This window comes from Carcharodon carcharias, chromosome 4, assembly GCF_017639515.1.
Source record: "Carcharodon carcharias isolate sCarCar2 chromosome 4, sCarCar2.pri, whole genome shotgun sequence".
In the NCBI taxonomy this organism is placed as follows: Eukaryota; Metazoa; Chordata; class Chondrichthyes; order Lamniformes; family Lamnidae; genus Carcharodon; species Carcharodon carcharias.
In genome coordinates this window covers 37,862,415-37,885,308 of record NC_054470.1, presented here as the reverse complement: position 1 = coordinate 37,885,308, position 22,894 = coordinate 37,862,415, and the positions used below count along the sequence as shown (strand labels likewise).

General features: G+C 43.0%; 1 protein-coding gene across 5 annotated transcripts in view; it reads right to left on the bottom strand.

Annotated features, from left to right (window-relative positions):
• ercc6l2 (excision repair cross-complementation group 6-like 2) overlaps positions 1-22,894 on the bottom strand; it is a 198,597-nt gene that overhangs the window by 20,341 nt on the left and 155,362 nt on the right. For 4 of the 5 annotated variants that reach the window (XM_041186693.1, XM_041186696.1, XM_041186697.1 and 1 more), the window contains 3 exons: positions 13,092-13,244; positions 5,646-5,747; positions 404-1,622 (listed from right to left, as the gene is read on the bottom strand). In XM_041186693.1, coding sequence (XP_041042627.1) covers positions 404-1,622; positions 5,646-5,747; positions 13,092-13,244 — 1,474 coding nt within the window. The remainder of the gene's footprint in view (positions 1-403; positions 1,623-5,645; positions 5,748-13,091; positions 13,245-22,894) is intronic. The other variant, XM_041186695.1, reaches the window with a different exon arrangement.

The following is a 22,894-nucleotide window of genomic DNA, read 5'->3' as shown; positions in this document are numbered from 1 at the left end:
TCTTATTTGAGGCTCCTAAAAAGTGTTTAAAACAAGGTTAGTAATGAGGCTTGTTGACTGGGCATAGGCTGTCTCACATCTAAATGGATATGCTTTGTGCTTGTTTTACAACGTAAAAAAGGGCGTTAAGTGTATTAATGTCAATCCCATAGAGTAAATACAGTCTATCTAGTTTCAGGAAGAGAGAATATTACTTTATGTTTCACTTTGGAGTCTTTTTGGGCCTTTAAACTTGATTTATACTTTAAGTTTATTGTCAGTGCAAAGAGGTTATCAACCTCACACTGGTCTTGTGAAGTGTGAATGCAAAAATATTTTTAACTCCCGTAGTTACAAAACATTAACAAGAGAAAACAAACATCCTGACCTTACATTCTACTCTGAAAGAAAGATTTGCAGTTACCTAACAATCTGTCCATTGTCGCAAACTGCTCCCCGTGATTTTGGCTCCGATTTTTGCGCCCCGGTATGTCTTCATCTTTGCCAATTCCAATCGGCTTATGCTTGGGACCAAACTGAACATTGCTGACCTTTCGTTTATTGTTACTTTTACCCATCTCTCTGTTTGCGCTGAACCTGATTCGTTTTGTGGGAACATCATCTTCAGATGATGAAAATTCCTCAATGTTGTATTGCATTGTCTCTTTTTTAAAACTGACTTGAGATTTACTGTCCAGGGTTTTTTTGGCTCTTTCTGCTCCATGTTCAGATTGAATGGGCGTTATCCCTGGTGAGTCTGCAGATATTTCAATGTCGTCTGACTCATCGCTGATGTTGTTTGGTTCTTTTAATTTGGCAGAATAGTTCAAGGGATTCCCCTTTGTTATCTTGGGACAATCACCAATGATGCCTGCTTTTACACCAGGAAATCCTGATTGTTTACAGGACAACAGGACCTTTTCTTCACAGGAAATACTTGTGAAGTTTTTATTATTTGAATCCTCAGAATCTTTTGCCAGGAAGTTAGACTTAGATTTCTTCTTGGCAGGCACTTTTTTCTTTTGTCCTAACATTTGTGAAGGGTGGATGACATCATCGCTTCCTTCTGCACCATTGTCAGTTGTCATGGCAATAGCGACTTTTTCTGAAGTACCATGATACTTGCATTTGTTTCTTAATTCAGCTTCTCCCTCAGATTCACTAGAAGTGCTCCAGTTTTGACAAAGCTTTTGTCTTACTTGCTGAACAAACCCATGATTCCCTTTTACAGGTTGCGCATCAGAGTGGGCCTCCGAGGCCAAGTCACTGCTCCTGTATTTTGCCTTATCTACAGGCGAACCTAAATCATTGCTTGTGCTTTCTTCTGTGCTTTGGTTCTCTAATATCTCATTATCAGAACTCCAGTCACTCTCGCTGAATTCCTCTCTGGTGCCTGTTTTCCTGTCAAGGAGTTTGGAAAATCCACACTGGGCCAATGTAAGCTGTCCCCGGGAATTTGCATTGTTACTGGTATCTACCAGATCATGTTTACCACTCCTCATTTTTGTCATACTTGAAGGCTCTGTCTCGCTGTCACTGCTGAAGTCAGAAAATTCTTCTGACTTTCTTTTAGATGGCTTGCTCCCTTTATTAGGTTGCATCTGCAAGTCGTTATTCTCTTCTCCCAACACTTTTCCTGTATCCTGAATATTAAAGAGAATATTACATGTATACTTACACCAATCAAATTATTAAAATAAAAGCAGAAAAGATGTGAAATATTCAGGTCAGGTAGCATCTGAGCAGAACAAAGCATAGTTAATGACCCTGATATTAATGCAAAGACGGTTTCCCAGTCGAGGTTGGGATAAAAGTAAACTTTGCAAGCCGGATTCTTTGATTTTTTACTTGGTTAAATGATTAAATTTTTACTTCCCAATTTTGAGTCTCCAAGCTGCGCAGTAGTGTGATTCACAGCTGCATGACACAATCTCAACCACTGTCCACCCATTTCACAACACTACAGGACGTAGGAGCAGTAGTAGGCCATTGAGCCCATCAGGTCTGCTCTGCCATTCAATGAGATCATGGCTGATCTGGTAATCCTCAACTCCACTTTTATTAAAAGGGTCAATGCATAAATGGAAGTGAGGAGCTAGGAGCTATTTAGGATGGATTCACGAACAGTAAGGGCTATACCTCGATTCAATCTCACTCTCTCTGAATTACTGGGTGCAGTCAGGAGAAGGAGGGACATACCTTTTCCCAGCAATGAGAGGAAGAAACCTAATACTCTCATTGAGAAGGTGTGCTGGAGGTAGCTGAGGAGTTGAACAGCAGGACCATTATGCCCAGTCTTGAATGCAGTGCAGGAAGCAATTTAATGACCTAAGCAGGTCAGGAAAATTAAGTACATTTGCTGATTCACCTACATCCTGAGGTGTAAACCCCCTCTGCACCACCATCCACCCATCTCCCATTACCACAGGACATAGGAGCAGGAGTAGGCCATTTGGCCCATTGAGTCTGCTCCGCCATTTAATGAGATCATGGCTGATCTGATAATCCTCAACTCCATTTTCCTGCCTTTTCCCCATAATCCTTGATTCCCTTACTGGTTAAAAATCTGTCTATTTCAGCTTTGAATATACTTAACGACCCATCTCTACAGCCCTCTGTGATAAAGAACTCCTCAGATTCCCTACCCTCTGAGAGATGAAATTCCTGATCTCTGTCTTAAATGGGTGACCCCTTACTCTGAGATTATGCCCTCTGGCCCTAGACTCTCCCGCAAGGGGAAACAACCCCATAGTAACTACCCTGTCAAGCCCCCTAAGAATCTTAAATGTTTCAATAAGGTCGCCTCACATTCTTCTAAACTCCAATCAGTACAGGCCCCAACCTACTCAACCTCTCCTCATAAGAAAATCCCTCCATACCCAGGATCAAACTAGTGAACCTTCTCTGGACTGTCTCCAATGCCAGTATATCTTTCCTTAGGTAGGGGACCAAAACTGTTCGCAGTACTCTAGGTGTGGTCTAACTAGTGACTTGTATAGATTTAGCAAGACTTCCCCATTTTTATACTCCATTCACTTTGAAGTAAAGATCAACATTCCACTTGCCTTCCCTATTATCTGCTGAACTTGTACGATAGCTTTTTTGTGATTTATGCACAAGGACCCCCAAATCCCTCCATGCTGTAGCTTTCTGCAGTCTTTCTCCATTTAATTAATATTCAGCTCCTCTATTCTACTTGCCAAAGTGCATAACCTCACATTTTCCCACGTTATATTCTATCTGCCAAGTTTTTGCCCACTCACTTAACCTGTCTATATCCCTCTGTAGACTCTTTGTGTCATCCTTACCACTTGCCTTCCCAATTTTTGTGTCATCTGCAAACTTGGCGATAGTACATTCACTTCCCTCATCCAAGTCATTGATATATATTGTAAATAATTGTGGCCCCAGCACTGACGCCTGTGGCACTCCACTAGTTACAGGTTGCCACCCTGAAAATGCCCCCCATATCCCAACTCTTTGTCTTCTATTAGTTAGCCAATCCCCTATCCATGCTAATATACTACCCCCAATGCCAGGGGCTTTTATCTTATTAAGTAGCCTTATGTGCAATACCTTATTGAATGCCTTTTGGGAATCTAAATATATTACATCTACTGGTTCCCCTTTATCTATCCTGCTTGCTGCCTCCTCAAAGAATAAATTTGTCAGGCATGATTTCCCCATCATGAAGCCATGCTGACTCGGCTTAATTATATTATATATTTCCAAATGCTCTGCTATTACATCCTTTATAATAGACCCTAACATTTTCCCAATGACAGATGTTAAGCTAACTGGCCTATAGTTACCTGTTTTTTGTCTCCCTCCCTTTTTGGATAGGGGTGTTACATTGGATTCTTGGAAGGTTACTATCAGTGCATCCACTTTCTCTGTAGCTACTTCCTTTAATATTGTTAACCCATCAGTTCCAGGGGACCTATCGTCCTTTAGTCCCATTATTTTCCCTCGCACTTCTCTAGTGATAGCTATAGGTAGGATTATTCTAGGAAACTGTCCCGAATACACTCTATGAACTCTTGCTTGTGGCTACCTCTGCCAATTTGATTTTCCCAATCTACATGAATATTAAAGTCATCCATGATTAATGTACTCCCTTTTTTACATGCCCTCATTATCTTCTGATTTACAAGCATTTCACTGTCTTGTCATGCAACTCCATCATATCACTCATCACATCCGCTCAGCTTTCAGTGGACAAAGGTGCCATGTACATAAGTGGCACATCTGCATCCTCACAGCTGGAGATGGAGAGACTGGGGGCTCACAGATAATACAAATGCCTCTTTTATTTCATCAGCAACTGAACTATGAGAACACTGAGTATGGTGGCTGTCAAGATTGTTACTTTGCCGTGACTAATTTATATCACTTATTTAGTCTTCCAGGACTGTCACTTGTACAGCAAGTGCCACTGGAAATGCAAGAACATGAATCCTCAAAGGACCTCACTGCTTCTGAGGGAGCCCCGTACTAGACGTGCAGCAACATGCACCAGTATGTATACTTGCATGGGCCAGTCAGAAAGTTAGTTGGGTTTTCACCTGGTGATTCACAGTTGACCGTAAGCTGTTACTGGTGGCATGGACAGCTGTAGAGTATTCACATCAAGGGATGCAGTCCTCTCCAAGTAGTCATACTGCTGCTATTTAAACAGATTCACTGAAGATCATTTGTCTAAATTTCATATTATGGTACTCAATGGCACTATTCACACTGAGGGCCCAAGATGCACTTATTGTAAGGCACATGGGCATGGATTGATTATTAGGTGTTATTCAAATGTGGGGACTCTATAAAATCCCACAATCTATAGGTGCATCAGCTTGCTTCCATTGATTTTTTTTGAAACGTGGTACAGTTCCTTACCATGTTATGGCTATTACCATAATAGCTGATTTTTGAATGGCTCAGATTCTTGATTGCCTGTTCAAAATAGGAAGTTAACTACCTGTTCACTTTGACGATTAGTATGGATAATTATTCTGAAAAGAACCAGGGTGGTAGGTTGAAGCATTTTTTAAAAATTGCCAGATTCTCAAGTCAGTAGTATTTAGGGGAGATTTGAGCAGAGGGACATAAAATTAGCCTGTGAAGGTCCTGAATGTGGTCCTAAATAATCGGAGCAACAGCACTGCAGGATCCTTTCTTATTCCAAGGTTATATTCTTAAATGTTACTTCTTTGCAACTGGGTTATATTTTAAGTAATCTTTTAAAAATCAGTAACAGGATAGTCAGTTCAAAAATTTCCAATATTTTAGCTCTTCACATGTAAATAAAGTATATATCAATCTAGTCATCCACAACCAGCACTAATGACAACTGTTCTATTAATTATCTAGAAAGAGCTGAATTGAGATATTTAGATGTGCCTGCATGGTACAAATATAGCACAGTACATTGCACACACCAGTAATTGTCATGAGAAAAGAATGTTTTAAAGGTTATATAATCAAAAGCTATCTTAGTTTCTAGATGAGCCTCCCACCGGGACATTAAACAGTGCTAATCTATGGTAAAGTGAGCTATGAAGCTGGGGACAGCACTGGGAAGTAGCAGTGTATCAGAGTGGTGAGGAGTCACTAGGGGTCATTAATGCTCCCTGCACTCACCATGAATTTCAGGTGTAGTATTTCACACTTACAAGAGATGCCGGAAAACTCACTGTTTCTAGCCTTGTCGCTGGAGGTTCTTCTCTCAACTGTGTAGCAGCTGTCAACACTCCTGCTTCCAGTTGACCTGTCCTCTGCAACAAAACATATAAGAAATCACATGCTTTCATTATATTAAAAATAGAAGTGCACTTAGTTATTAATAAGTGCTGTTTGACAATTTTTGCAACGCTATGATAAAAGGGAATTTCAACTAGAAGCTACAGAAATGTGAACCTAATCCATTTGATTCCTTTTTCATTTGCCTTACGAAATATTACATGCTGGAAGGTAAAATGAAGCGAAAAACCCAGGTAAGTAGATTCAGGAAGTGACTCTTTGACATTTACATCACATGCTGCTCCTTTTTAATCCTTAGAGAACAGCAGGGTCCTTTGTTGCCACTAAAAATTCAGCAGTACTGTATTTAAAAGAAAAGAAAGATTGAGCATTTATATAACACTTTTCACAATCTTAGAATGTCCTAAAGTGTTTTACAGCCAATTAAATACTTTAATGTATAGTGTAGAAAAGCTGGCAGCCAATTTACACACAGCAAAATCCCAAAAAATAACAATGAGAAAAATGACCAGATAATCTTCTATGCTGGTGACAGCTGAGGGATATGTGTTGGCCAGCACACTGGGAGGACTCCTCTGCTCTTCAAGAAGTGCCATTGGATTTGTCAAAGGTTATCGGGGGTAGGTGGAATGTGGAGTTGAGGCCACAATCAGATCAGCCAGGATCTTACTGAAAGGCAGAGCAGGCTCAAGGGGTTGAATGGCCTACTCCAGCTCCTAATTTGTATGTTTGTAAATTCATGTCCATCTGTCTGGGCAGACAGACCTTTGTTTTAATATCTCATCAGAAAGTTGGCACTTTTGACAGTACAGCTCCCTCAGCACTGCACTGCAATGTTAGTCTAGATTATGTGCCTAAGCAAGCTAAAGCTGAAATTTAAAACCATGCTGACACTCAGATACCTTTTTCTGTAACTTTCCAAGACAGAACATCACAAAGGTAAAAATCCAAGAAATCTAAAAGCATTACGTCAAGGATAAAAAAAATGGGCAAGTTAGCAATTAGGGAATGCAGAACATTTCTTCTTGTGATGAGTAAAAGTTGATCCAGAACTCATAATTCACCTCTTGCCTGTATCTTCTACTGAGTTCTATCAATTTTCATCCATGTGGGCAAGAGGCAAGAGAAGCACCACCCTCCCTGGCCCGACCCCAGCATTGTGAGGTCCAGGTGATTATTAGTTCCCAGGTTCAATTACATGTCCCTGGTCACTGGCTGACAGCCAGGAGCAGAATTTCAGGCAGTAGGAAATCACCATAGTAGTGAAGAAATGGTCACTGGCACTCAGGTGAGTAACAGTAGAGAGTTTCAGGACAGTCTTGTGTTTGAGAAGGAAGGACCAGGGAGACCTAAGCTTACCTTGTTGGGTATGAAGGAGCACTTATGCATTTACACAACTGTTTTAAAAACGGATCTGTTTGGGCCTCTATTGGCCACCGATCTGCTACCCCCCAGTCTTCACCTGGCAGGAAAGTCACAACACACTGTCGACTCACACCAGTAGTTCAAATTGCAACCAGAACTCACTGATGCTGAGGGACTTGGATCTACATTTTTTTTTATTTGCTCATATAATGTGGGTGTGGTTGGCAATGCCAGCATTTATTGCACATCCCTAATTGCCCTTGAGAAGGCAGTGGTGAGCTGCCTTCTTGAAACACTGCAGTCCATGTGATGTAGCTACACCCACAGTGCTGTTAGGAAGGGATTTCCAGGATTTTGACCCAGCAACAGTGAAGGACTGGCCATATAGTTCCAAGTCAGGATGGTGCGTGGCTGAGAGATGAATTTGTAGGTGATGGAGTTCCCATGCATCTGCTGTCCTTGTCGTTCTAGTTGGTAGAGGTCATGGGTTTGGAAGGTGCTATTGAAGGAGCTTTGGTAAGTTCCTGCAGTGCGTCTTGTAAATGGTACATACTGCTGTCACTGTGCATCAGTGGCGGAGGAAACGGATGTTGACGTTAGTTGATGGGATGCCAATCAAGCCGGCTGCTTTGTCCTGGATAGCGCCAAGCTTCTTTAATGTTGTTGGAGCTGCATTCATCCAAGCAAGTGTAGAGTATTCCATCACACTCCTGACTTGTGTCTTGTAGGTGGTGGACACGCTTTGGGGAGTCAGGAGGTGAGTACTCTTCAAAGAATTCCCAGCCTCTGACCTGCTCTTTTAGTAAAAAGGCTGGTCCAGTTAAGTTCCTGGTCCCAGGATGTTGATAGTGGGGGATTCAGTGATGTTAACGCCATCGAATGTCAAGGGGGTACAAGGTTAGATTCTCTCTTGTTGGAGATGGTCATTGCCTAGCACTTGTGTGGTGTGAATGTCACATGTCATTTATCAATCCAAGCTTGAATATTGTCCAGGTCTTGCTGCATGTGGACATGGACTGTTTCAGTATCTGAGGAGTCGTAAATGGTGATGAACCTTATGCAATCATCTGCGATCATCCGCACTTCTGACCTTATAATGGAGGGAAGGTCAATGATGAAACAGCTGAAGATGATTGGGCCTAAGACACTACCCTGAGGAAGTCCTGTAGTGATGTCCTGGAACTGAGATGATTGATCTCCAGCAACCACAACCATCTTCCTTTGTGCTAGGTATGACTCCAATCAGTGGAGAGTTTCCCCCGATTCCCATCGACTTTGGTTTTGCTAGGGCTCTTTGATGCGACACACGGTCAAATGCTGTCTTGGTGTCAAGGGCAGTCACTCTCACCTCTCCTCACTCATATATTATGAAAATATGTTATGAAGAGGACATGAGGAGGTTGCAGATGGATATAGATAGGTTGAGTGAGTGGGCAAGGATCTGGCAAATGGAGTTTAATGTGGGAAAATGTGAAGTTGTTCACTTCGGCAGGAAGAACAAAAAAGCAGAGTATTATTTAAATTGAGAATGGCTGCATAATTCTGAGGTGCAGAGGGATCTAGATATTCTAGTGCATGAGTCACAAAAGTCTGTATGTAGGTACAGCAAGTAATTAAGAAGGCTAATGGAATGCAATCCTTTATTACGAGAGGGACTGAACATAAATAAAAGTAAGGATGTTATGCTTCATTTATACAGGGCATTGGTGAGACCACATCTTGAATATTGTGTGCAGTTTTGGTCTCTTATTTAAAGAAGGATGTAAATACATTGGAAGCAGTTCAGAGGAGGTTTACTAGATTGATACCTGGAATGACTGGGTTGTCTTATGAAGAAAGGTTGGACAGACTGGGCTTGTTTCCATTGGAATTTGGAAGAGTGAGGGTTGATTTGATTGAAGCATACAAGATCCTGAACAGCCTTGACAAGATGGATGTCGAAAGGATGTTTTCTCTTGTGGGTGAGTCCAGAACGAGAGGGTACTGTTTTAAAATTAGGGATCACCCTTTTAGGACAGAGATGAGGGGAATTTTTTTCTCTCAGAGGGTTTGATGACTTTGGAACTTTCTGCCTCAGAAAGTGCTGGAAGCAGGGCCATTGAATATTTTTAAAGGCAGAGGCAGATAGCCCTGTATAACTGAAGCATGATATCCTTACTTTTACATTCAATTCCCCTCATAATAAAGGATAGCATTCCATTAGCCTTCTTAATTACCTGCTGTACTTGCATACTAACTTTTTAGGACTCATGCACTAGATCCCTCTGCACCTTGGAATTCTACAGCCACTCTCTGTTTAAGTAATACTCTGCCTTTTAATTCTTCCTGCCAAAGTTAACAACTTCACATTTTCTTACATTATACTCCATCTACCAGATTTTTGCCCACTCACTCAACCTATCTCTATCCATCTGCAAACTCCTTAAGTCCTGTTCACAACATACTTCCCTACAGATCTTTGTGTCATCTGTAAGTTTAACCATCATGCCTTCACTCCCCTCATCTAAGTCATTGATATAAATTGTAAAAAGTTGAGGCCCCAGCACAGACCCCTGCAGGACTCCACTTATTACATCCTGCCAATCAAAAAAAGGCCCAATAATGCATACTCTCTGTTTTCTGCCAGCCAGCCAATCTTCTATCCATGGTAATATGTTACCCCTAACCCATGAGCTTTCATTTTCCGCAATAATCTTTGATGTAGCACCTTCTTAAATGCCTTCTGGAAATCTAAGTACAGCATGTGTACAGGCTCCCCTTTATCCACAGCACATGTTACTCCCTCAAAGAACTCCAATAAATTGGATAAGCATGATTTCCCTTTCACAAAACCATGCTGACCCATCCAAATGCCCACCTTAATGATCGATTCAATAACCTCCTTAATGATCGATTCTAACACCTTCCCCAGAACAGACATCAAGCTAACTGGCCTATAATTTCCTGTTTCCTGCCTCCTTCCCTTCTTGAATAGAGGAGTTATATTTGCTTCTAGTCTAATGGAACCTTTCCAGAATCTAGTGAATTTTGGAAAATTAATACTAACGCATCTACTACCTCATTAGCCACCTCTTTTAAGACCCTAGCATGAAATCCATCAGGACCCCGAGTCTTGTCAGCCCGCAGCTCCATCAGTTTGCTCAGTGCCACTTCCCTAGAGATTGTAATTTCACCAAGTTCCCCTCTCCGGTCCACCTCCTGATTTACAGCTATTCCTTGAATTTTTCTTGTATGTCCTGTACACAAAAAACAAAACAAACCCAACCAGCCAATTACCGGCCCATCAGTCTACTCTCGATCAAAGGAAAAGTAATGGAAGGAGTCATCAACAGTGCTATCAAGCGGCACCTCCTTGGCAATAACCTGCTCATTGATGCCCAGTTTGGGCTCCGCCAGGGCTACTCAGCTCCTGACCTCATTACAGCCTTGGTTCAAACATGGACAAAAGAGCTGAACTCCCAAGGTGAGGTGAGAGTGACTGCCCTTGACATCAAGGCAGCATCTGACAGTGTGTGGCATCAAGGAGCCTGAGCAAAACTGGAGTCAATGGGAATCAGGGGGTAGACTCTCTGCTGGATGGAGTCATACTTAGCACAAAGGAAGATGGTTGTGCTTGTTAGAGGTCAGTCATCTCAGTTCCAGGACATCATTACAGGAGTTCCTCAGGGTAGTGTCCTCGGCCCAACCATCTTCAGCTGCTTCATCAATGACCTTCCTTCCATCATAAGGTCAGAAGTAGGGATGTTTGCTGATGACTGCACAATATTCAGCACCATTCATGACTCCTCAGATGCTGAAGCAGTCCATGTCCAAATGCAGGAAGACCTGAATAATATCCAAGCTTGGGCTGACAAGTGACAAGTAACATTCACCCCACACACAAGTGTCAGGCGATGACCATCTCCAACAAGAGAGAATCCAACCATCGCCCCTTGACGTTCAATGGCATTACCATCACTGAATCTCCCATTATCAACATCCTGGGGTTACCACTGACCAGAAACTGAACTAGACTAGCCATATAAATACGGTGGCTACAAGAGCAGGTCAGAGGCTAGGAATTGTGCGGTGAGTAACTCACCTTCTGACTCCCCAAAGCCTGTTCACCATCTACAAGACACAAGTCAGGAATGTGATGGAATACTCTCTACCTGCCTGGATGAGTACAGCTCCAACAACACACAAGATGCTCAACATCATCCAAGACAAAGCAGCCCACTTGATTGACATCCCATCTACCACAATAAACATTCATTCCCTCCACCACTGATGCACTGTGACAACAGTGTGTACCATCTGCAAGATGCACTGCAGCAACTCACCGAGGCTCCTTTGACAGCACCTTTCCATACCCATGATCTCTACCACAAGGGCAGCAGATGGCTGGGAACAAGTTCCCCTCCCAGTCACACACTACCCTGACCTGGAACTAGATCGTCGTTCCTTTACTGTCGCTGGGTCAAAATCCTGGAACTTCCATCTTAACAGCACTCTGGGTATACCTACAACACAGAGACCGCAACGGTTCAGTAGGCAGCACACCACCACCTTCTCAAGGGCTATTAAGGATGGGCAATAAATGCTGGCCCACCTAGTGGCACTCCCACATCCCATGAATGAATATAAAAAAACATAGCTCTTGGCACAGAACACACAGGTGACCTATTTTTGGCTTCTTACAAATTAAATGACCCACAAAAGATGTCTAAGACAGGTATGAAGTAATGCATTTGATAATTTTATCCTCTTTCTCAATGGGGTCCAACTATTTAGTGTCCAATTGGCACTTACTCTGAAGAACTTGTGTTTGTGCGTATGAAATTTTGTTATCAACGTTGAGCATTGTCACTGCCAGCCCTTTTAGATTAGATACAGCACAACCGGATACCCAGTACTTCCTACTCTGATTCAATAATGGTAGCAATCTAGGAATTCCGCCTGTACTAGGCACAAATCGGGAAATGGACTACATGCCCACATGGCTCTCTGTTTCAGACAAGCAGTTTCACTGCTACTGTCTTCCCAAGAATAAGCTGGGGGCTCAAAGCGGGATGAATTTCAGCAGGGGGGCGGGTGCGGTGGTGATGAGGGGCAATGTGAGGAAAGTCTTCCAGCTGTTTTCTATTATTAGCTGATTGGCGGTTTCTGCTGTGCACTGCCAGTGGTTGAGCAGCAGTGTAGAATCCAGATGGAGATTTCATGGTGGTGTTGGTGTGTTACAGATCACTTAGGGAGTCTGAGTTGCTGTGGCAACTTTTACATGCATATGACCTTTACATGAATGTTGTAGTTTCGATCAATGGATAGTGATGGTAGAGGCTCCAACTTTTTTTCCATCACGTGGCTGACCTAGAATCTCTCCCACTCTTACCACCTGCCACTGGAATGTGTTGGATAGATTTACAGATTGATACTTAACATGTTTGGCTGTATTATGAATACACCTGCCTTGGTCATCAAGTCCTGGGGTGGAACTTGAACCTAGGGTTCCTGGCTCAGAGATAAGGACTCTACCCACTGTGCCATAAGACCCCTTCTGCGAGATTTCATACAGAATTATAAATTGTCATGAGTTTGATCACGAACCTAAAGTTTTTGATCATCTTTAGGAACATTTTCAAATAATATGTCATACAAAATATATTTTTGTTAATATAAACATCCATTTGCTATAAGCAAGAGCTTGAAATATTATACAAGGAGCATTTTTACACAATCATTTTGTAATAACTTTATGAATAACATGAAACCTGGACTTCTGTAGAAAGCTAATACTGGCTTTGTGAGCTGGCAACAATCGTGAGTAGCAGGTTCACAATAATTTACGCTGTAATATAAAATGAATGGGGGAAGGGAAAGGTGAGTAAGAGAATGTGCGAAACTGAGAGTGAAAGAAAATAACTGGAAAAAGGAAACATAAATTATGGCATACTATGCCTGAAGCTAAACTGCTTCTAACTACATTCTGCAATGTTCACTGCAATGTTCCTCACCTGAATGATATCTCGGGTCAAGCAGGATCCACCTGTGCGTAGGCCAAAAAGATTCTGGATTCCAAACAGCTCTCCATAGTGCTCCTTTGATCCTTGCACCGCATTGAAGTAACGCTTTGCATTTTCACTTCCAACAACGGCACAGTGCAGTTGCTAATACAATGGAGAGAATAGAAGGTTCACAAATATCAGATTCAGCAATGTGTCAACGTTTTATGGCTTTCTGAAAGTACACCAACAGTTTTAAATTGATACCAGCAGCAATTCCTACGGTTGCTGAGTTTGTCAGTCTTATACTAATAGATGTCACCATTGTGTTTAAATGCTAGTCTGAGATCCATTTAGTAGTCAGAACATTTTCCGTTCAATTCAGAATGCATTGAATCTGAATATTAATCATATGCTAATGTTGCTTCCGTACAAACAGGTCTGACAATTTAAAACAACAGCCATTTTCTATTATTAAGAAAGCCTTAATAATGCACTTAGAAAAGCTTGAGTAGAGCAAGTCAACAAGGTTTTACAAAAGGAAAATCCTGTTTGACAAATTTATTAGAGTTTGAGGATGTGACTGGTAGTGTAGATAAAAGAGAACCAGTAGGTGTGGTATACTTGGATTTCCAAAAGGCATATGATAAGGTTCTACAAGAGATTATTATACAAGATAAGGGTTCATGAAGTTGGGGGTAATATATAAGGGAGTAGAGATAAATGGGGTATTTTCAAGTTGGCATGGTGTGATTATTGGAGTGCCTTAAGAATCAGTGCTTGCACCTCAGTTATTTACAATTTATATTAACGACTTAGACAAAAAGAGAAAGCATAATGTATCTAAGTTTGCTGATGATACAAAACTAAGTTGAAATGCAAGCTGTGAGGAGGACACAAAGAAGCTGCAAAGAGATATAGACAAGTTAAGTGAGTGGGCACAAAGATGGCAGATGGAGTATAATGTGGGAAGTGTGAGGTTATTCCCTTTGGCCATAAGAATAGAAAGGCAGAATATTTATTAAAAGACCTGAAACTAGTAAGTGTATATGTTCAAAGCGACTTTGGTGTACTCGTACAAAGAACACAAAAAGTTAGCTTGCAGGTAGAGCAAGCTATTAGGAAAAGCAAATGACATGTTGACCTTTATTGCAAGGGGATTAGAGTACAAGAATAAAGTATAAAAGCAAAATACTGTGGATGCTGGAAATCTGAAATAAAAACATAAAATGCTGGAAAAACTCAGCAGGTCTAGCAGCATCTGTGGAGAGAGAAACAGAGTTAACGTTTTGAGTCCATAAGACCCTTCTTCAGAACGGAAGAGAAGTGGAAATGTGATGAAATTTATATTGTTTAAGGGGGGGTGGAGCAAGTGAAGCTGGATAGAAGGCCAGCGATAGGTGGGGACAAAGGAGAGATTGACAGAGATGTCATGAACTAAAGGACAAAGGGAGTGTTAATGGTCGTGGTATGGACTAAAAACGATGTTGATAGTGGCAAAGGTAAGAAAGCAGAATGTGACAATAGCAGAACAAGGTCTAGTACTCTGAAAAATCATGAACAAGTAACAGATGGCTCTTTTGGGAATGGGGTGGAGGAGGGGCAGTGGTAGGGAAAAAAGGATAGAAAATGGGATAGAAGGGGGGATAAAACTATGGATAAATAAAAATAAATAGATAAAAAATGAAAACGAATGTAGAACAAAGGGGATTAAAAAAGGGGTAAATAGAGGAAAAAGCTCATGGTCTGAAGTTGTTGAACTCAATGTTAAGTCTGGAAAGCTGTAAAGCGCCTAATCGGAAGATGAGATGCTGCTCTTCCAGTTTGTGTTGGGCTTCACTGGAACACAGCAGCAGGCCAAGGATGGACATGTGGGCATGAGAGCAGAGTGGTGTGTTGAAATGGCAAGCGACAAGAAGTCTGGAATATGCTAGTGGGTAGGCCAGAGGTGTTCTGCAAAGCGGTCACCCAGTCTGTGTTTGGTCTCCCCAATGTACAGGAGACCACATTGGGAGCAGCGAATGCAGTAGACCAAATTGAAGGAGGTGCAAATGAAGCACTGCTTCACCCAAAAGGAGTGTTTGGAGCTTTGAATGGTGAGGAGGGAGGAGGTAAAGGGGCAGGTGTTGTGCCTTCTGCAATTGCATGGAAAGGTGCCGTGGGAAGGGGATGATGTATTGGGGGTAATGGAGGAGTGGACCAGGATGTCCCTACAGAATGCTGACAATGGGAACTGGAAATTGTTGATATGACGTAGAGCATCAAAGGAATCGTGGATGTAGGCAGAAAGAGACTGGACAAGGGGAGAGAGAACGGAGTTAAGATAAGAAGAATTGAGTTCCGATGGGCAGGAACAGGCTGACACGATCAGTCTACTGGGACAGTCCTGTTTGTGGATTTTGGGAAAGAGGTAAAAGCAGGCTGTCTGGGGTTGGGAGATTATGAGGTTGGAAGATGTGGAGGGAAGATCTCCAGAGGAGATGAGGTCACTGACAGTGTTGAAAACAATGGCTTGATGTTTGATGGTGGAGTCATGGTCCAGGGGCAGGTAGGAGGAAGTGTCTGTGAGTTGGCGTTCAGCCTCTGTGAGGTAGAGGTCAGTACGCCAGACAACAATAGCACCACCCTTGTTGGCAGGTTTGATAACAAAGTCAGGGTTGGACCTAAGAGAACAGAGTGCAGCAAGTTCAGCAAGAGTTAGGTTAGAGTAGGTGTGAGGGGCAGAGAAATTGAGACGGCCAATGTCACACCAACAGTTCACAATGAAAAGATCGAGAGCAGGTAAGAGGCCAGAGGGAGGGGTCCAGGTGGAGGGAGAATACTGGAGGTGGGTGAAAGGATCCGTGGAATGGGGTGGAGGACTCCTGCCCAAAAAAGTGTGCATGGAGACAAAGGCGGCGGAAGTAGTGTTCAGCATCGTGCTGAGCCCGAAATTCATTGAGGTGAGGGTGTAAGGGAATGAAACCAAGTCCTTTGATGAGTACCGAATGTTCAGCATCAGAAAGGGGAAGGTCAGAGGGTAAAGTGAATACACGGCAAAGGCTGGGATTAGAAGATGGGATGGGGTCAAAGGGATGGAAAGGGGTGGAGAGTCCTGGATGGGCGTTGTTATCAATAAGTTGTTGGAGTTTGTGTTCCTTAGCATCTGAAAGGAAGAGAAGTTTCTTGTTAAGGCGTTGGATGAGACGAAGAATAAAATGAAACTGGGGACAAGAACAGCTTTGAGATAGGATGAGTCAGTGCTGCTGGAGGGAGAGGTCGAGTGTGTTCTCATGGTGGCGCATGGCACTGAGTGTGGATCTCAGGATGCAGCAGGAACAGCAGTCCAAGAAACGTTGTATGTCCCGGAGATACCTGTAATCCTGGATGGATTCGAAACATGAGGGATGGATCTTCAGTTGGAATCTACGTGGAGTAAGTCGGAGACTTAGACAGTCACTGAGGAAGGATATATGGCTGTGAAAGTGAGTTTTGGTAAACATCTTGTCAGACACTAGGAGGGAAATAGAAAGCAATGAAGGTGAACTGGACAAAAGAGACAAACGGTGCTGCTGGACTTGCTGAGATTTTACAAAAATAAAGACGTTTTGCTACAATTGTACGGGGCTTTGGTGAGACCACACGTAATACTGTGTGAAATTTTGCTCTCCTTATTTAAGGAAGGATATACTTGAACTGGAGGCAGTACAGCGAAGGTTCACTAGATTGTTCCATGAGATGAGAGGATTGTCCTTTGATGAGAGGATGAGTAAACTGCGTCTATATTCTCTGGAGTTTAGGAGAATGAGAGGTGATCTCATTGAAACATAACAAGATTATTATGAAGGATTCGGCAGGGTAGAACATGAGAGGTTGTTTCCCTTGGTTGGGGAATATAGAACAAAGGGGCATAGCTTCAGAATAAGGGGCTGATCATTTAGGACCGAGATGAGGAGAAATGTCTTCACTAAAAGGGTTGTGAATCTTTGGAATTCCCTACCTCAGAGGGTTGTGGATGTGCCATCCTTGAACATATTAAAGGTGGAGATAAACAGATTTTTGATCTCTCAGGGAATCAATAGATATGGGGAATGGGTAGGAAAATGGAGTTAGAGCCCAAGATCAGCCATGATCATATTGAATGGCAAAGTAGGCTTGATGGTCCATATGGTCTACTCCTGCTCCTCCTATCTCTTATGTTCTAATATTGTTGGTATAGAAGCTATTCACAATGGCAAGATTCTTGTACCTCACACGCACACAAATTCAGATTTTATTTTTCTTCATATTGCTCACCCCCACAAAAAACTTTCTAATTTCTCCCTGAATGCCTCAACTCTTGTTGGGGTACAGATCTACAGGCACCAGCAGAATTCCAGCGCCTTGCCCAAGTTGCTTCTTTGTTATAGCCAAACCTAGATATTGAATGCCAGCAGTAGGCTGCTTGACAAATGTTAGTCATCACCTAAGGCCTGGGAGAAGGGGGTGCACAAGGTGCAAAACACCAATGCCTTGGGGCTCTGGCAGCCTGAGCTCACTGTCGCAAAGGGAATTCTTGTTGTTGTCCAGACTCAGCAGTTTGAGCTTCAGGCCTGAAAGACCGGTTAAAAAAAAACTGGAACGGTCAGGTCAGTTCCATAGTTTCTGCGCTGCTGTTTCTGGCCTTCGGGCAGTTTTGTGGCTCTGATTTTTAAAAAAAAGCCTGCCAGAAAACCACAAAGCTGCCAAAGGTCAGAAACAGCCTGAATTAATACTTTTTAAATGTTTGGACCTGGTCCCGCACAACAGGAGGGTTGATTACAGAGGTAAATAACTTCATTCGAGAGTAAGTTCAGCAGGGATATAAAATGAACATCCAACCCAAGCCTGTCCCTACTGAGTGAGTTAGGATAAAATTGGATCTCCATCACTCGTCGGTAGAAGTTTATTGATTGTTTATAATTTGAACACAAACAAAAACTACAACTGGCATGTATAAGCATGTAATGTCTGAAATAGACTCTCCTCACTCACACAAACAGCCTGTTTCTTTCAATATAAAATTAATACAAACACAACCAAAAAAAGTTTTTGTAATTTGCAATCCAGGTTTTATTCAATTATTTTGAAAAATAAACAAAAGTATATGAAAAAAATTGAATAGAAGCATCTGTTGAGCAGCTCACTAAGTGCTATTGACCATCCTGGACAATTATAAGCCCTACTGCTCAGACTGTCAAATCTGCCTTCAGTTGGCAGATTAAAACAGCTCTAGGCAAAAAATACTGTTGAGGCCAGGGCTTCGGGCAAGACTGGGGCTTTTAGGCGAAGAGTAACAGGAAAATAAAAATAATTTGCATTTACATAGAACATAAACAAGTGTTCACAATATCCCGAAATGTTTTATAACCAGCAGATTACTTTTGAAGTGGTCCCTGTTGCTAGGAAGGCAAACCAGCGGCAGACAATTTTAAATTGAAAGAACACGAAATGAATGATTGGTCATAAGATGTGCTTTAGGTAGTGCTGGTTGGGGGAGAAATATTATGCAGAACACTAGAAGCTGTATAGTTGAACCTTCTATGGCCACATAAGCAGGCAGACAGAGTCTCTATTTAATATCTCATCCAAAATATGACATCTCTGACAATGCAGCACTCCCTTGGTGTTGTACTGAAATGGGGTTCAAATCCATAACCTTCTGGCTCAGAGGGGGCAGTGTTACCAGCTGTGGCAATTTGACCCTACAGGTATGAAAAGCTTTCTAGATTTAACCATGCTATCGTGAAATATGTAATTTAAAATATTTTTATTTTGTTCAAAACTTTATTTTGGATCTTAGAAATTTCAATTACTAATAACGTTTGAGTGATTCAATTGGTTCATATTTATTTTCCTTTTATTATTGGCAGGTTCTCTTGACTGACAGTTCAAGATTGGCTGTTTTTTTAAGTATTTAGTAGATTCTCATTGGTTATTCTCTAGCTGTTTACCTTGCTTTTGATTTGCCCATTGGTCTATAAAGGTAATTTAGCAATGCACTTCATTTTATGAAAAAGAAATGACAAAGTTATAATGTATGAGCAGATTTGCAAGTCTGAGTGTACTGCTGAGGGCTTTCTTTTGAAGCTCTCATGTTATCTTCCCTTGAGGTTGCTAAGGCCTGTTGAATGCAATCTATTGGAGAAACCAACGAGACAAAACTGCGCAGTTAGTGCTCAACTTACTCATTGCTCCAGCTCCTCCAATCACCGGTTTCCTCCCCCCACCCCGCTCTTGCCACTCCTCCAGAGACAGAACCTATGATCAGAGGAGCAGCAAGGGTGGGAGAGAGGGAACCTGTGATTGGAAGTAGGAGTAGTTATTCTGGCCGTTCCCATTAGCCACCATGCAGGAGTCCTTCAGCTGCACTAAACAATTTGTGACAACATCATCTGGGGAGCCAAGGAGAAAAAACAGAAAATGAAAGAACAGGAGGGAGTCTCTGCTGGTATCAAGGCCTTTGCAGGCCTGTGGGAGTTGGCAGTCAGCCTCGTGCCAGGCTGGATCTGGCTGTCATTCGCATCCGCAGCATGATTCAATCCCAGGGAACTGGAACTTTGCTTCTAGTGATACTGAGTTATCCTGAGTGAGGTGGGTGAGTGCAGTGTCAGTATGTTCAGTGAGGGAGGAGGGAGCTTAGGCAGCAGGAAATGAATGGGGCCACCCCTTCTCCTCTCCCTCCCTCTCCCCTTCAAAAGATCTCCAACAATGAAACAATGTGAGATGCAGCATGGAGATGGTCTTTCTTTCCTATACAGAACAGGTAATTGAAATATATAAAACAAAACCTGAAAGGTTTTCTTGCAGTCTGGGTTGCAAGTATTGAATCTTTCCCTCAAATATGAATTTACTGTCAACATGTACATATCCTGCCAAATTAACAATATTGCATAATACTTGTTAAAATAAAATTTATACTCACTGGTTTGTTAATAGTCGTGGTGGGATCACCTGTAGGGCGTACACAAGCTAACACTGCATTATATCATTGCTGCTCCTAATATTAATGACCCATGCTGCATATATATATCGGATGATATTAGTGACCAGATGCCAACAATGGGCGTTATCATTTTACCAGGATCTTTCTGGGAGTGTTTGGTGAAAGAATTGATGAATCTTGAAAGGTAAAAAAATAACATGTATGATTGAAGAGGAAGGTTAAAAGAGATGGGGAGAATAAGGGGCATGGAAACAGGAAAATCACCACGCCCCATGATTTCTCTCCCTGGTCCTGTCATCACCCTGACCGCACTCTGCATTCACACATGCCCATCCACTCCTAGCAGGAGTTACTAGACAGCAAACAGTAGACTTGGCTGCTTGAACCCTACAACAAGTTGTATTTATATAGTGCTTTTAATATGCTTCACAAGGAAATTATAAAACAAATTATGACACTGAACCACATAAGGAGATATTAGACCAGATGACCAAAAGCTTGGTCAAAGAGGTAGATTTTAAGGAGCATCTTAAAGGAAGAAAGGAAGATAGAGAGGCAGAGAGGTTTAGGGAGCGTATTTCAGAGCATAGTGCCTTGGCAGCTGAAGGCACAGACACCAATGGGGGAGTGATTAAAATCAGAGATGCTGAAGAGACTATAATTAGAGAAGAGCAGATATTGGGAAGGTTGTAGAACATGAGGAGTTTACAGAGAAAGGGAGAGGCTCAGCCAAGATATATCTCCCAGGTCGCTTAACTTGTGGATAGTCAAAAAAAGGTGACGGCTCTCTGTCTGGGAGCAGTTCATCTCTACATGGACTCTGGTGCCATCTTGTTTGCTAGAGATTATTGAATAGAGGGTTCCCATCAGGAGCAGTGATGCAAGGACAGCATCGTGATTGTGTTGTTGCCCTTTCACAAATTAACAGAAGCAGTAACAATAACTGCAAAGTACAATACTTCGCAAGTAAAATTCATATGATAGGTTTGTATTGTAATCAATTTTGGAAAAAGAAAAGCAATTTATAATAACATAGCTGTTGTGAGAGAAAAAAAGCAAAGCATCAAGTATGAATATGGTGTTGCTAAAAATACTAAAACAGACTTGTCCAAACTGCGGCCGGCGGGCTGCGAACGATTGGTAAAAATGGTGGTACGATGTCAGTGTGCTTGAGGATTTCTGCAGAGGACTGCTACTCCAATCATAGCCTGTTTATCTCCTGCGTTTTCTGCTGAAAGGCTCACTATTGAGCCTAACGGCAGCAAACAATAGGAGAGAAACAGGCTGTGATTGGAGGACCAGCGAACACTGGGAATTGCGAATATGTGAAAATAGGGAGACTCTGGAGTGCGCAGGGTCTCCGTTCACCATGCTTTCCCGTGGTTCCGGCCACTTTCCCGCAGCTCTGGCCCGGCTCCAGCACATCATTCCCGACCGCCTGTTCCTGGCTCCAGCTGCTCTCCCCCTCCCCTCACCGCTTCCCTCCTCGCTCTTAGCACTCCTCTCGGCGGGCACACACGTTCGGCTCTGCTAGGCCTCAGGCCTCACTCTAGGCCTCTCCTCCACTCTCATTGCACTCACAATCATGCCCCCGCCCCCCCCCCCAGCCGATTTAGTGAGTGAGGATGGGTGAGTGTGTGTGTAAGGATGGGTGAGTGTGTGTGTGTGTGAGGATGAGTGAGTGTGTGTGAGGATGAGTAAGTGAGGGTGGGGGGGTGTGTGTGTGAGGGTGAGGGTGGGTGTGTGAGGCTGGGGTTGGGTGAGTGAGTGGGTGGGGGTAGATGTGAGGGTGGGTGTGAAGATGGGGCAGGTGTTTGAGGGTGGGGGATGAGTGTGAGGGCGCGGGGGTGTGTGTGATGGTTGGGAGGTGTGTGAGGGTGGGGTGTGCATGTGTGTGTGAAAGAGGGAGGGGTAAGAGTGTGTGTATGAGAGAAAGGGGTGTGAGAAAGAGAGAGCGTATGTGAGTGTGTGTCAGTCAGAGAGGGGGTGAAATGTGTGTGCTTGTGAAAAAGAGGGGTGAGAGCATGTGTGACAGTGAGAGACAGAGAGGGGTGAGAGTATGTGTGTGTATGAGAGGGGTGAGAGTGTGTGTGAGAGACAGAAGGGGGGGACAGTGTGTGTGAGTGTGAGAGACAGAGTGGATGAGAGTGTATGTGCGTATAAGAGAGAGAGGTGAGAGAGCTTGTGGTTTTTTTAAATATTCATTCATGGGATGTGGGCTTCACTGACTGGGCCAGCAGTTATTGCCCATCCCTAGTTGCCCTTGCGAAGGTGGTGGTGAGCTGCCTTCTTGAACTGCTGCAGTCCATGTAGTGTAGGTACACCCACAATGCTGTTAGGAAGGGAGTTCCAGGATTTTGACCCAGCAACAGGGAGGGAGTGGCGATATACTTCCAAGTCAGGATGGTGAGTGACTTAGAGGGGAACTTCCAGGTGGGTGTGTTCCCATCTATCTGCTGCCCTTGTCCTTGTAAATGGTAGTGGTCGTGGCATTTTTAGAAGGTGCTGTCGAAGGAGCCTTGGTGAATTCCTGCAGTGCATCTTGTAGATGGTACACGTTGCTGTTGCTGTGCGTTGGTGGTGGAGGGAGTGAATGTTTGTGGATGTGGTGCCAATCAAGTCTTTGTCCTGGACAGTGTCAAGCTTCTTGAATGTTGAGGGAGCCGCACTCATTCGGGCAACTGGGGAGTATTCCATCATGACTTGTGCCATGCGGATGGTGGACAGGCTTTGGGAAGTCATGAGGTGAGTTACTTGCCATATGATTCCCAGCCTCTGACCTGCTCTTCTAGCCACAGTACTTATATGGCTAGTCCAGTTCCGTTTCTGGTCAATGATAACCCCCAGGATGTTGATAGTGGAGGATTCAGTG